The 13,789-nt window shown below is 31.8% G+C and overlaps 1 protein-coding gene across 5 annotated transcripts in view; it reads right to left on the minus strand.

The window, feature by feature from the left end:
* The window catches only part of LOC111086971, a 25,261-nt gene extending 12,762 nt beyond the window's left edge, over positions 1–12,499 (minus strand). For 2 of the 5 annotated variants that reach the window (XR_002611693.1, XR_002611692.1), the window contains exons 1-3: positions 12,367–12,499; positions 8,765–9,494; positions 3,719–4,001 (exon numbers count right to left, since the gene is read on the minus strand). Coding sequence is in view for 1 of the 5 variants with exons in the window: in XM_022391949.1 (XP_022247657.1) it covers positions 3,829–4,001; positions 7,671–7,731; positions 8,765–8,791 (261 nt within the window). In the remaining 4 variants the exon portion in view is untranslated. Of the gene's footprint in view, positions 1–3,290; positions 4,002–7,670; positions 7,732–8,764; positions 9,495–11,744; positions 12,321–12,366 lie in introns of those variants that run through there. The other 3 variants (XM_022391949.1, XR_002611691.1, XR_002611690.1) reach the window with 3 other exon arrangements.
* Between the last annotated feature and the right edge of the window lie 1,290 nt (positions 12,500–13,789).

A 13,789-nucleotide genomic window follows, 5' to 3' on the forward strand; every position in this document is an offset into this window, starting at 1 on the left:
GTCGAAACGTTGTACATTTGCTGTTATGTTAAACTTATATTAAAGTTTTTCTTCATTACCCATCCAAGCCGTCTCCAGCCATTATTAGTCTCAAAGTGGGTTCCTCGTCATCGAATTACTAACCTTAAGTTTATTACATAGTCCCAGGTAAAGTTTAAATCCTCAGTGATGTTACTAACCTTAAGATTATTACAAAACCCCGGGTAAAGTGTGGTTCCTCAGTGATGTTACTAACCTTAAGATTATTACAAAACCCCGGGTAAAGTGTGGTTCTTCAGTGATGTTACTAACCTTAAGATTATTACAAAACCCCGGGTAAAATGTGGTTCTTCAGTGATGTTACTAACCTTAAGATTATTACAAAACCCCGGGTAAAGTGTGGTTCCTCAGTGATGGGGTTTTTATGGTATATACGTATTTTTCTGAAAACTAAAAACCGAAATAAACACAAAATAATCCAGTAAGTACATAAGCTATCCGATAGCAAAATGAAATAAAAAATATAGTTAGTTATTTATATGCACGTTTAACCCTAGTATTACCGATATCGACTTTTTTTTCATACACTTGTCTGAACCATTTATGTACCAAAATGATTGTGAGCGCATTACTTGGTTACACAACAATATAGGAATCACAAAAATACTATAAAAAACCCATCAACATTGCTATTAATCCTACTCCTTATTGTTGGTGTTTACTATGTATTTTATAAAGAGCATGTTTTTTAATCCTACTTCTTATTGTTGGTGTTTACTATGTATTTTATAAAGAGCATGTTTTTTAATCCTACTTCTTATTGTTGGTGTTTACTATGTATTTTATAAAGAACACGTTTTTTTAATCCTACTACTTATTGTTGGTGTTTACTATGTATTTACAAAGAACATGTTTTTAATCCTACTACTTATTGTTGGTGTTTACTATGTATTTTATAAATAACATATTTTTTAATCCTACTCCTTATTGTTGGTGTTTACTATGTATTTTATAAAGAACATGTTGTTTTTTTTTACTTTATCAGTTTTTTACACCGAGTATTATGGCAAAAGTGTAAAGATAATTAATAATATTCAAATCAGAAATTTAAGGGTTACAGGCAATTTCTGTTAAACGCACTTAAAAGAATTTACAAAACGTTACAATGACACTTGAGATAATTTCTGTTCTCATAAAATAATGGGTAGATATATACGAGAACTTAAGTTCTGCCAGCGTAAGTTTGTGCGAATTTTCTTTTTGAATTTTTGCAAACGGTTATTTGCAAAAAAAAAATGTTGTTGTGTAGATAATGAGTGTGATAAATTTTAGTTCCTCTATGCGTATAACTAAAGGTAATAACAGACTGTCCTGAATTATAACTAAAGGTAATAACAGACTGTCCTGAATTATAACTAAAGGTAATAACAGACTGTCCTGAATTATAACTAAAGGTAATAACAGACTGTCCTGAATTATAACTAAAGGTAATAACAGACTGTCCTGAATTATAACTAAAGGTAATAACAGACTGTCCTGAATTATAACTAAAGGTAATAACAGACTGTCCTGAATTATAACTAAAGGCGCACATACTATCCGGAAAGGGATATAACTATGATCGATTTCGGACCCTTTAGTCTCGACAGCAGTTGTGGTCATAGCTACACTTATAACGTACCTACAGCCGCAAAAGTACAGAATGAGCTTTTGAAGCCATGAACCTTCAATTTCACAGTACGAGTAAGTAAAACAATGAGCCACGCATGGCCTAATGAGATATGAAAAAGGTATGTATGCTTAATACGAGTACATTTTGTGCCCAATTTTATTTTTATTATCCACGAAATTGCTATACACGGGCTAAATTAATTATATTTTTCGAAAGATTGCAATTTGTTTTCAATAATGAATTAGTATATTCATGTAACAACATTAAATGTGGTCACATCGTGCAGTCACATTGATGATCAAAGAATGAAATATATCTAAATTAAAGTAATAACTTTCTCCATTTTCGTGGCACAAACCTTTAACACAAATTCATTGAGATATATTCAATTATTCTCCCTATAATATTCATAGTACTACATACGAATTTTCGATTACACATAAACCATCTTCATGCATAAAGAAATTTCAATTATAACCTCAAAATATTCAGAAATATTCTGCCATTTCTAAACATAGAAAAGTTGATTGGCTGGTAATAGTAACGCAAAAGCAATCTTCATACGTACGAAATATTTTTACACACTTGTGAAAAATTTCAGTCACATACAGCATACAAAAACCTGCCTCATATGTACCTGTAAACAACTTGCACTAAAATCCGCACCGTAATGCCAAACGACGTTACCCGTGGCGCCAACCCTGTGTCACGTGATTTTTACATCCGTAAATAGATTTCCTACTGGTATGCTCCCTACCCAAGTCTGCAATGGGTGTATGCGTATTGCGTCATATGATGCGGGTTTTTCAACAACTACGTGTAGTCATGCGTTCTTTCCACAAGTCGTGTTACTTATTATTAACCAGTGTGTTCTAGCTGCAGTGCTACAGAAACAAACACAGCTTGAAAAGTCAACAATAATTAAAATTATATTACCTGAAAAAGTTGGCTGAGTTGAGTATTAAGTTAACAATAAAATTAAAGTTAAAGAAAACACCAAAAACACCGCTTTTTGGTTCTGTAAAATCAAGCAAGCTTACATATAAAATGAAAAACTAACTCCTTTGAACACATTTATTATATATCAATTTTTTTTAACGAGGAGAAAGACTAGTTCTATTACAAACAAAAACGAAGTTGCTATTCCTCACGGAAGATTTATTACTTTTACAAAAACATTTCGAATTAAATATCTTTGTTCTAAACAAAACTGGATATACACTTTAAATACAAACTCTGGATATACACTTTAAATACGAACTCTGGATATACACTTTAAATACAAACTGGATATACACTTTAAATACAAACTCTGGATATACACTTTAAATATACATCTTTCTTTTTGATTTTTTACAAACAACATTTGTACATCTGCACCTGAATATATCGTGGTCATGTGTACGTCTATCATTGTACTATAAAATTTTCATTTCCAAACGTTAAATTAGTGTATAATAATGATCTTATCCTGTTGATTTAATCTTTATTTATGTGTTGTTATTTTTAAGTGTCTCGCCAGTAAAAAGGTGTTCAAGATAGGCTCGTTTTGCTCTTTCAAGTAGGTCACAAACGAAGAAGTACATTCTTATAATATATCTTATTCTTGTACGAAATGTAATACAATTCTTTCAGTTCGATTAATGCATTTTATTAAATTTCTTCAAATTTCCAGATGTTTCAGATCAGAACGTGTATGCTTGTTGTCAAACGTATTTCTTGACATTTCAAATACGTTATGAGCAAAAACAGACCTCAACAGATTTCTGCTTACATGTAGGCTGTAATATATATATATATGCAGGTACTACAAACTGCAATATAACATATCGTATAAGTACAAAATTATCATATTTCTTATCTATTATTCCATTCTTTCTATTTCAAACGACACGTGTAAAACCTAATATCCATAATGTTTTTAACATTTCAACGCAATAAAACAAGATCTTATGGGTGAACATCTAGGTTTCAATGTTTAACTGTACAGAAATGAGTGACAACTAATAACTGCAACCTTTAAATAATACAAAAACAATCTACACTAGTGTGTACTTTCAGTTTTACTTTTCGTAAGATAAGTTTGAATTCCTAGAAGTAGCATCTGACAACAGTATTTGGTGTGATTAATGGATCTTTTGCATGTGAAAGTTAAGATGATGGTTCCGAGTAAAAACCTTTCCACAAACTGGGCAAGGGAAATAACGGTGACTTCTGTGTTGAAAATACAGATGTGTCCTTAAGGAGGCCTGAGAACTAAAGATCTTGAAGCACATATGACACTGAACATTTGTTGGCCCAGAATTAAGTGGACGTCTACTTGATCTCCGAATGGATTTGTCATTCCAACCTATAGAGTTAAAGATAGATCGGCTATAATAAAATTAAAATGTAAAGGCTTTTAGGTACAGTTAAAACTGATTATATATATTAGGACAAAAATAAAATGTGTCACTGCATTAATTAAAAAATTATGCGTGTATCGAAGACATATTTTCAAAAAGTACACATAAATATAAATACTTTAATTTTCTTAAAAACAAATTTTATTCCATAAAATACAATATAAAATGTAATGCATGCATATATCTATAATACAAAAACTCTACACATATCAACATCAAATACACGTGGGTAAAATATGAACCATACACAAATAGAATTTATCCTAAATGCATTCAGATCGTGCAGTACATAAGCAAAAAATACATACTAGTTGCAAAAAGTATAAACTTGAAAGAAGATAGCTGTGGAAATAGCACTCTCTAAATCGTAAGTGGTAAAATATTTTGTGCAAGCAAATAGGGAAAAATAATAAAACAGGGTAACCCTAACTGTTCAGACCCAAAATAATAATACAACAGGGTAATCCTAATTGTTTAGACCCAAAATAATAATACAACAGGGTAATCCTAATTGTTTAGACCCAAAATAATAATACAACAGGGTAATCCTAATTGTTTAGACCCAAAATAATAATACAACAGGGTAGTCCCAAAATAATAATTTAAAATTCAGAAGGTAAAAAAAACAACTATAAATCTGAAAAGTGAATCAGAAAATATACCAAAACTACCACCTAATGATAGGATTATTACCTGTAGAAGGTAATAACAAGCAAATATAACCTTAATGACTACTGATGCTTAATTACATTTTCAATAAAAATTGATTTTTATTTTCCATTAATATTCTTTATAATTAAAACCTGGGCATAATTTATGTTAATATTATGTTCATAAACACGTGAAAGTTAGCGTGTTCTTTATCAGAGCATTTGACTTCCTCGAATAGTTTCTCCCAAATAAAAGTTATCACGTTCCAAACAATTTATTCAACAAAAACAGTGATTCAGCGATTATCAATTTTTCTACGTACTTTGTTTTAGAAATCAATAAATCTAAATTCTTACTATGTTTAAGTACGTATTTGACCAGATTTACATTGATACAGCACGTTTAACTGCTTGGAATATAAAGTAAACAAGAAACACTGAATGTACTAGCTTTTACACAAGGTTTCTACTTGTCAGCAACAAGGCTTTTAAATGAATGAAACTATTCACGTTATTGACAGGAAATAGTCAAACGACAGCCGCAGTTGGACAGTCGAAGTGTCGATATAATAAAAATATATTTCCTGTAAATGACGCGGGTAGTCTCATTCATCTAAAAACGTAATTTATGTTAATCGTGAAAACAAATGTAGTAACACAGTTGTTAGAAGCCTAATTTTAAACAACGTGAGAATAATAATTATTAATTTCAATATAGCACTTTCTCAGCCAATTGTACAATAATAAAAAATAAGATTATAATTTAATGGTAATTTAAATCATACTTTCGAAACGTTATCTTCTACACTTGAGATGCATAAGTAGACTATATAGTCACCAATATTTTCTAGAAGTTTCTCTAATATGCAGTTTCCGCCGAGTAAACTCAATATGAATACTCTGCCTAAACTATCTACCAACGAATACCTTCAAAAAGTTGGATATAACAAAATGCAAATCTTAATGGTTTAAATTAACCAAAACAAATAATTTTAAATACTAACAAAAGAAAAGAAAATATGCAATGAAGAAGAACATTTAACTATATCCTCATCCTTTCAGGGTTACACTACATTTAATTATATCCCCATTCTTTCAGGGTTACATTACATTTAATTATATCCTCATTCTTTCAGGGTTACACTACATTTAATTATATCCTCATTCTTTCAGGGTTACATTACATTTAATTATATTCTCATTCTTTCAGGGTTACACTACATTTAATAATATCCTCATTCTTTCAGGGTTACACTACATTTAATTATATCCTCATTCTTCCAGGGTTACATTACATTTAATTATATCCTCATTCTTTCAGGGTTACACTACATTTAAGTAATGTAACTAGACTTCTCCACAAATCTTTCCTGTATAACATATAACACAAATTTAGTTTTGTTACACAATTACAATTAGGCTTAACGAAACAGCAACAATTCAGAACCTTTAGTATCTTTCTCGTTAAAAACTATAGTGTTTATGATATAAAATACTAACAACACCAATATAGTTTTTAATTCTTGTTATACTAGTCTATTGGTGGAAACCCATTACACATCGGGGAAGTTTAACTCGTGTTGTTGTTAATATTTTTCTTTAAATATGTATATAATTAGGCTTTATTCTGAAAACCTTCACAACTTCTTGGCTGTACAGTTTACTTAACATATATAATTATTATCAATTAACACTAATAACTTTTGAAATCATTGGGGCATTTTCAGACGAGCTCACTTTCGGGTAAACGTATTCTTCACGTGAATTTCTAGTATAACAATAAAACAATGCATTCTAATGTTTATAAGAACTTAAAAAAAAGAATATATTTAAGTAGCTATATTTAATGTCAGGTTGATTTTTAGTTTCGCTCTAACCAGAAGTTAATAATAATTACATCTTGATATCACACTATTCAAGCTTAAAATACTCATTAAAGTAAGCCCAGGTTTCTCTTCCTTTAAATCGTCATTTTATTCAGGTTTCCTATAAAAAGTGCACTTATATTAAATGTGTATTAAATAGAAGAAAAAAAGCTGCCTTTAATAACGTTTTCATTAGCCTTGTTCACAAAACAAAAACGATCTACAATATCTGAAACTAAATTAAATGTAAGCACCAGTCTATTAACATTACCATAAACTCCATATGGTTGAGAAAATACACTTGCAATAAATAAAAAACACAGTAATCGGTGGGAAGTATATTCACATGTACAATAATTAGCCTGTAATATATGAGCCAAGTCGTTTTTACTGTTAATTCTAACTAAATATACGAATACATACAATTATGAAGATAACATGTCGCTCAGTGTAAGGAATATTCCAAATCACAATCTTTTTAATAATTATATGAAAAAAATATTAGTCTGAGCCACTAAACTGCCAAAATATTTCAGTTTAAATGCGCTGTTTCCAATTTGACGATCACTGTTAATAAGATAAACTTGGAAATTCGGGTTATTAATCTTATATATATATATATATATCATTACATTGCATAAAGATAAACATACGATTAATACGTGTCAAAAAGACTTCAAATGACAAAACACACAAACAAGTGAAAGAATGGCCGGAGAAAGCGTTGTTTTGAAATTAGCAATGAGCTACAGTTTACATGCATTATTACATTAGGAACTTTTTTTTATGAAGAGGTAAAAATGTTTGTCACAGTGCATAAAGTTATACATTACAGATTTTGAAATCGTATAAAATCTCTTAACTGATACCAACATTTTGTTTCAAACAAGCTAACAGCTTAAATTATGAATGCCTTCTTGTAAAGAATAAGAATTTAAATTTCGCCGGTCTTCTATCATCATTATTCTTTCTCTCTCTCTCTCTCTATATATATATATATACCCTCACACGCGTGCGTTTATCTGAAAATGACAGTCTTAAAAAAGTTGGGAAAGGGGTTTTGCCGAGTTTCTAAGTGAACATGCAGTTGTTCGCTCACTTTGTGAAAGATTTTTATCCTGATGTTCCAGAACAGACAAATTCACGAAATCGTACAATTCCTGAAAAAAAAGGGCTTGTTATAGGAAAACAAAAGCGCTCCCAAGAACAATCTAACCTTCATCACACATCTTACATCCCACATGCAAAAAAAAAAAGAAAGAAAAAAAAAAGGCCCCTGAAATTGATGCCATTTGGCTTTGGCTATTTCACTAAATTATAAACAAAATCATCAAAGAATAACAGTTATAAAAAACACAAGGCTAGTGTGCGATTGTTGTTCTAAAGTCAACTCTTTATAAATAATCATTTTTACATAGATATCAAATCAAAATTACAGGTGTGTTTAAAGGAACACCATTTAAAAATGTTTTACGTCTGATTGTTGTTAAATACAATGATGCTTGTTTGTTACGGATTTCGCGCAAAGCTACACAAGGGCTATCTGCGCTAGCCGTCCCTAATTTAGCAGTGTAAGACTAGAGGGTAGGCAGCTAGTCATCACCACACACCGCCAACTCCTGGGCTACTCTTTTACCAACGAATAGTGGGATTGACCGTAACATTATAACGCCTTCACAACTGAAAGGGCGAGCATGTTTGGCGGGACGGGGATTCGAACCCGCGACCCTCAGATTACGAGTCGAGCGCCTTGACCACATGTCCATGCCGGGCCCCTTCTTTTCAGTAATTTGTATCTGGCAAATTACTTTTTACATTATGGATGCAGATCTTTTTAACAAGACAAAACTATTTACGTTTACAGACAAACAAAACTTTGCAGACTGAGAATATGGGTAGAGAGAAAGGGAAATAACTGTAGAAAACATACAGAAATGGCTGCGAACAGATTAACCTTACACGGTTGTTCCCCTACCCCATGGGAAGTTTAATGACAGGAAATCCAACAAAGATAATGGAGAAAATGATTTCGGGTTCAAATTTTTTTTAATACAAAAAGCGGCGAACAATGATTTAGAGAGTTTGTGGTAATTTTTAGGAGGTATGAATTGCATGCAAATGGAGCAGTTATAACTGTAACAATGGTATGTTAATTAAACACTTGAACTTGAAATATAGATTATTATAACATACCGCTAGTTTGGGTGAAGAGGATCTCATTTTCAGTATCTTCTAACGACAAGAAATTAACACATAGAACTTAATTTCTTCAATCAGCAACTGCATACAAGTTTCTAGCCAATGCGATTAGTTATAAATATTTATTACATTATTCAAGTTGATACACATAACCATTATAAAACTTTCTTATTCTTTATGATGCCTCATCTTTACAGGTACACTAATACATACCACATATTAAAACAACGACATCCTTACGTTTCTAACTACCAAGCAGGACTGGTTAGCCAATCTTTTACTTTCGATTTGTCAAAATATCTCTTTTTTTGTTATAATGTTTGTTGTTTTTTCTGATAGTCCTTACCTTAATATACAAGATTGAAGTACTGGTAGGCTTAACAATTAGGGATATAATTTCATTTCACTAGATGAAAATGAATAAAAACAAAATACATATCTAACTAAAAGAAATTTTCTAGGGTCGGAGACATAGGCTGTATCCCGTGAGCAACCCTTTTGTGAGTTGCCACGCTGTTGGGCCACATGAAAGCTTTGTTGCATACGTCGCAGTAAAATTTTTCTCTGTTGGCGGCGTGCACTACAGCGACATGCTTGCTGTACGAGTAGGGATTGGAGTATTTCTGGCGACAAAACGGACAAGTAAGGCTCACTAAGCTCGACTTTCCCGCCAAAGGGGGGCGTCCTCTTTTTCTTTTGAACTGGTCATTTCGGAGAGGCATATCTGTTGGCAAGATAAAAACAGCTAAGACCTGATTTTATGAACTTAGTTAATTAGCACATGTATCAAGACATACTACAACTTACCATAAATAGTTTCTACTATGAATAACCTAAAAGATTTTTTCTATGTAGTTTTGTATGGTTTATACCCTAATTAAAAATTAATTAGTAACAAACAACCAAATGTTTACATGTAGATATTCTTGCCAAATATGTTGCAGTTAATAAATGCTCCTAATCACATAAGCCCGCATGAATAATTAATTTCGCACACTATTGTTAAATTAAACACTACTACTTATTTAATATAACGAAGAAACCAAATTGAATAAAGCTTTTTATACTTAAATTTTTAACACTAAGCTGCTTATATTATTATGATAATTTTTGCACTGAGGACATGCCGGAAAATAATTACAGCTATTCCAAAGTTAAAGTATTCTATCTATTTCCACTTTACTGTCTACTTTTCTACATTATATTTCCGATTGTAATATGCATTGAGTAAAACAACAGTAATAATACACCAATATCATAATACACAAATGATTTGATAATTAACATAACATTACAAAAAATTCGATTAGTTTTCGATAGGCCTAACTTTTCACTCTCCATTGAGAATGACGCGGTATAGCCAGGTGGTTAAGGCGCGGGTTCGAATCCCCATCACACCACACATGTTCGCCTTTTCAGCAGTGGGGGCGTTATAATGTTACAGTCAATCCCACTATTCGTTGGTAAAAAGAGTAGCCCAAGAGTTGACGGTGTGTGGTCTTACACTACTAAATTAGGGATGGCTAGTGCAGATAGCCATCGTGTAGCTTTGAGCGAAATCCATAACAAACCCTTGAGAATATGTTAATTCTTTAATCATTTGTGCGTTATTATGCTGTTTTGTTCTTAGTTTGCCCAAAGTGTTTTTTCTTTAAACATTACATTATTGACAATTTTTAATATGTATGAAAAAGAGTGAAAAAATGCGTAAAAAGCAAACTAGGGTCCGCAAGCCATGTGCGAAATTACATAAATATATATGTATTTAAATGATTTATAGATTAAAGTAATTTATATGAATTAAATCACTAATTCTGGAATACAACTTTTCATGTATGCGGAATCTTTTTTTCGAAACAAAAAACACCGACAGGTTTGGAGAGGGCGCAAAAAAAGTTTCATTTAAAATGGGTCTTCAGGATACTAAAGTTTGTTTGTTGTGAATTTCGCGCAAAGCTACACAAGGACTATCTGCGCTAGCCGTCCCTAATTTAGCAGTGAAAGACTAGAAGGAAGGCAGCTAGTCATCACTATCCATCGCCAACTCTTGGGCTACTCTTCTACCAACGAATAGTGGGATTGATCGGTACATTATAACGTCCCATGGCTAAAAGGGGGAGCATGTTTAGAGGGACGAGGATTTGAACCCGCGACACTCAGATTGCGAGTCAAGCGCCCTAACCACCTGGCCATGACAAATGTTTGAGAACTGCTGCTATACAACTTATTTCATCATAGAATCTTTATATAAGTCTTTTAAATAGTTATATATATACACAATAAAAAATTTGTGTTAAAGGGTAAATGGATGAAATGATACGTCACAGGAGCTTATGTATATCATGCACATACATATGTATTGGATAGGTACATGTAAAAAATGGCTGCAAAAACAATATTTACAAATGTTCACTGGCATATTCTAAAACAAATAACACTTTTACATGCACTTACAGAACAAACAGACAACCATAAATATGTAGCATATACGAAATTACATTGTATTTTGATCAATGTAATCCACTTTTCAATTTACAACACGAGAATTAAAACAAGCTTGCTGTTATAATAGAAATATAGCTCATATTAACATGTACCGTTGATAGCACCAACGTGAAATTCACGTCTCCGGATCAATCTGTGATAACGATAACATGAAACTGTCACATTCCGAAAAGAGTTGAAATACGACTAATGGATGTCCGAAATAGTTACATTAAAAGTTTCTTCAGTTGACGGAACGTGACGTAAATGTACATCCGTTCCCACATTATCTAATGCTTATTTACTACTTTTTTGAATTTTTACGATCGTTATAAAAAATTGTGACAATACCGTTTAAAAGTTTTATCTTTTTAAGATCCAAAACCACATACTTTATGTTTATGATTTTTGGGTTGAAGTAAAAAGGTGTGACTAACACTTATAAATATAATCAACAAACACATTCTAAATAGCTATTATTAGTATTTACGTTTGTAATAAATGTAATAGCACACCACAATAAGACCGCTAATAATTTTTTTCCTTAATGGCCCAATTCTCCAGTAACAATTGTGATATAATTCCAAGTTCACCTTGCTGTCGACGCTGATTCCAAGTTACTCGCAAACAATACAAAAGAGAGAGAGATTTACTTTAAACATATTTATATCAATTGTATTTGTCACGTTAAGTCTTAAGGCGCGAAAGTGATTAAAAGTTAAAATTGTTTCAGGATTTACGCGTGAAGGGCTCTGCGCATAGCCTAAAGGAAGGCAGCACAGCACCTACCACAAACTCGTCTGACCGAGCTCGTTTTTTACAGCAACAGACTCGTAACCATGAGCACTCTGATTCCGAACACGTACTCTACTAGACCACGCCCGACCCAGTTAAAATGAACTTGAAAACACAACGTGCATTTTTCTTTTCTATTGCGTTCTAATTACTTTTCTTTGGCGAACTGAGATTTAGACAATGATAGCTATGCGTTTATAAAAGCTTCACGTATTCACTAGACGAATAGATGCAAAACCCCTCTCTCTTTCTGATGAGCATGTCCGTTAAATTCAAGAATTATATACATCTTAAATTTAGAATAACTTGAAACATACCTACTGCGTTACTCCTGCAGCATAATTTCAAAACAAAAGTTTAGTTTAATATTTTCCCTTTTAAATACTGGGACAAAACCTATCGTCTATAATACTTCCATAATCACCGTGATATTTTCATTACTCACACAGTGTACATATGATTTTACATGACATCTGAATTTACCGGTAGCATCCTGTGGTGAACATCAAATCGTTCACTATTATATATATAAACTCTCCCAGCGCCAGGTTCAGTTTTAGCTACACAATAACAAAAATAAAACACGTGTTTTAGTACTTTATTTATTTGTAAAGTTTTGAAAGTTTAATGTGGAATACCCTTTCTTCAAGAAGGTTTAAATTTCCAAGCTTACACGTAGTTAATATCACATTTTTCAAGGTAAAAAAAAAGTTATCTTGTGTATTCCAAATATGTGCCCATTGTAGAGAGAGTTAAAAAAATTTAACAGTAACCACATAAAACATATATACCTTTGTTTATGGTTTTACAAGCTTTACTCTTCAACTGTGTGATTGTTAAAAATGCAAAATGTCAGTTTTTGTTTGGTCTAGTTCGGTTAATCCAAAGCTACATAATTCAATTTGCCAAAAATATTTAAAGATAATCTAAACGTGTTTCGTCGATTAAAAATGTAGGTATGTTTGTAACGCTTGCACTCCACTAAGCAAAACGGTAACAAACATAAACAACAGGATAAAGTGCGTTTACGCAAGACTTCTTTTGATGGCGAATGACTGCCTTATATTTCTGATCAATAGATTATTTAGCTTATAAAAAATCTTGTGGAGTAGGTTGTTTGAAATTACTAAGAGTAACAGTATTCTACTAAATTAACCTAAGTGTAAACCAACATTCATCAAATATAATGTAAAACTAGTAGCTGTATTTACGTTTTGTTCCTGATCCAAGCTTGCACTTTGCAGGAATTCAAAATAAACCAATTTCCATACAGACTTGTAAACAAAAATGTATTTTTTTTACAGGTAGGTTTGTATAGTTTTACTTTAACAAACTTATTGGTCAAATACTTGTACCTTGGTATAGTTAAGGGAGTTGCCAGGGATACCACAGGTTTCATTGCTATGTAAATATCATCTCAACAAAAAAACTTATTTACCCAACAATTTTTAATAATTGTTGGCAATTTCATTTTCTTGTTATATAAATGAAAATAGCATGTCACCAAAAGTCAGGTGAATATCATGGACATTTTGTGTAAAGACAAAACGCATAAGTCTCTAGTGCTTATATTAGTGTAAGCACTAAATTTAGTTTATGTAAATGTATAAACCACAAATTGTGTTAATTATTTTCCGAAATAACGATCCTACATACATGTATTTTGTGTCTTCTCTAAGCATTACTTTATTATGTGGGTTACTTCCAAGATTTTAAGATAATGTAAGATGAAGTCTGTGA

The sequence above is a fragment of the Limulus polyphemus genome, unplaced genomic scaffold (assembly GCF_000517525.1).
Source record: "Limulus polyphemus unplaced genomic scaffold, Limulus_polyphemus-2.1.2 Scaffold1594, whole genome shotgun sequence".
Taxonomy (NCBI): Eukaryota; Metazoa; Arthropoda; class Merostomata; order Xiphosura; family Limulidae; genus Limulus; species Limulus polyphemus.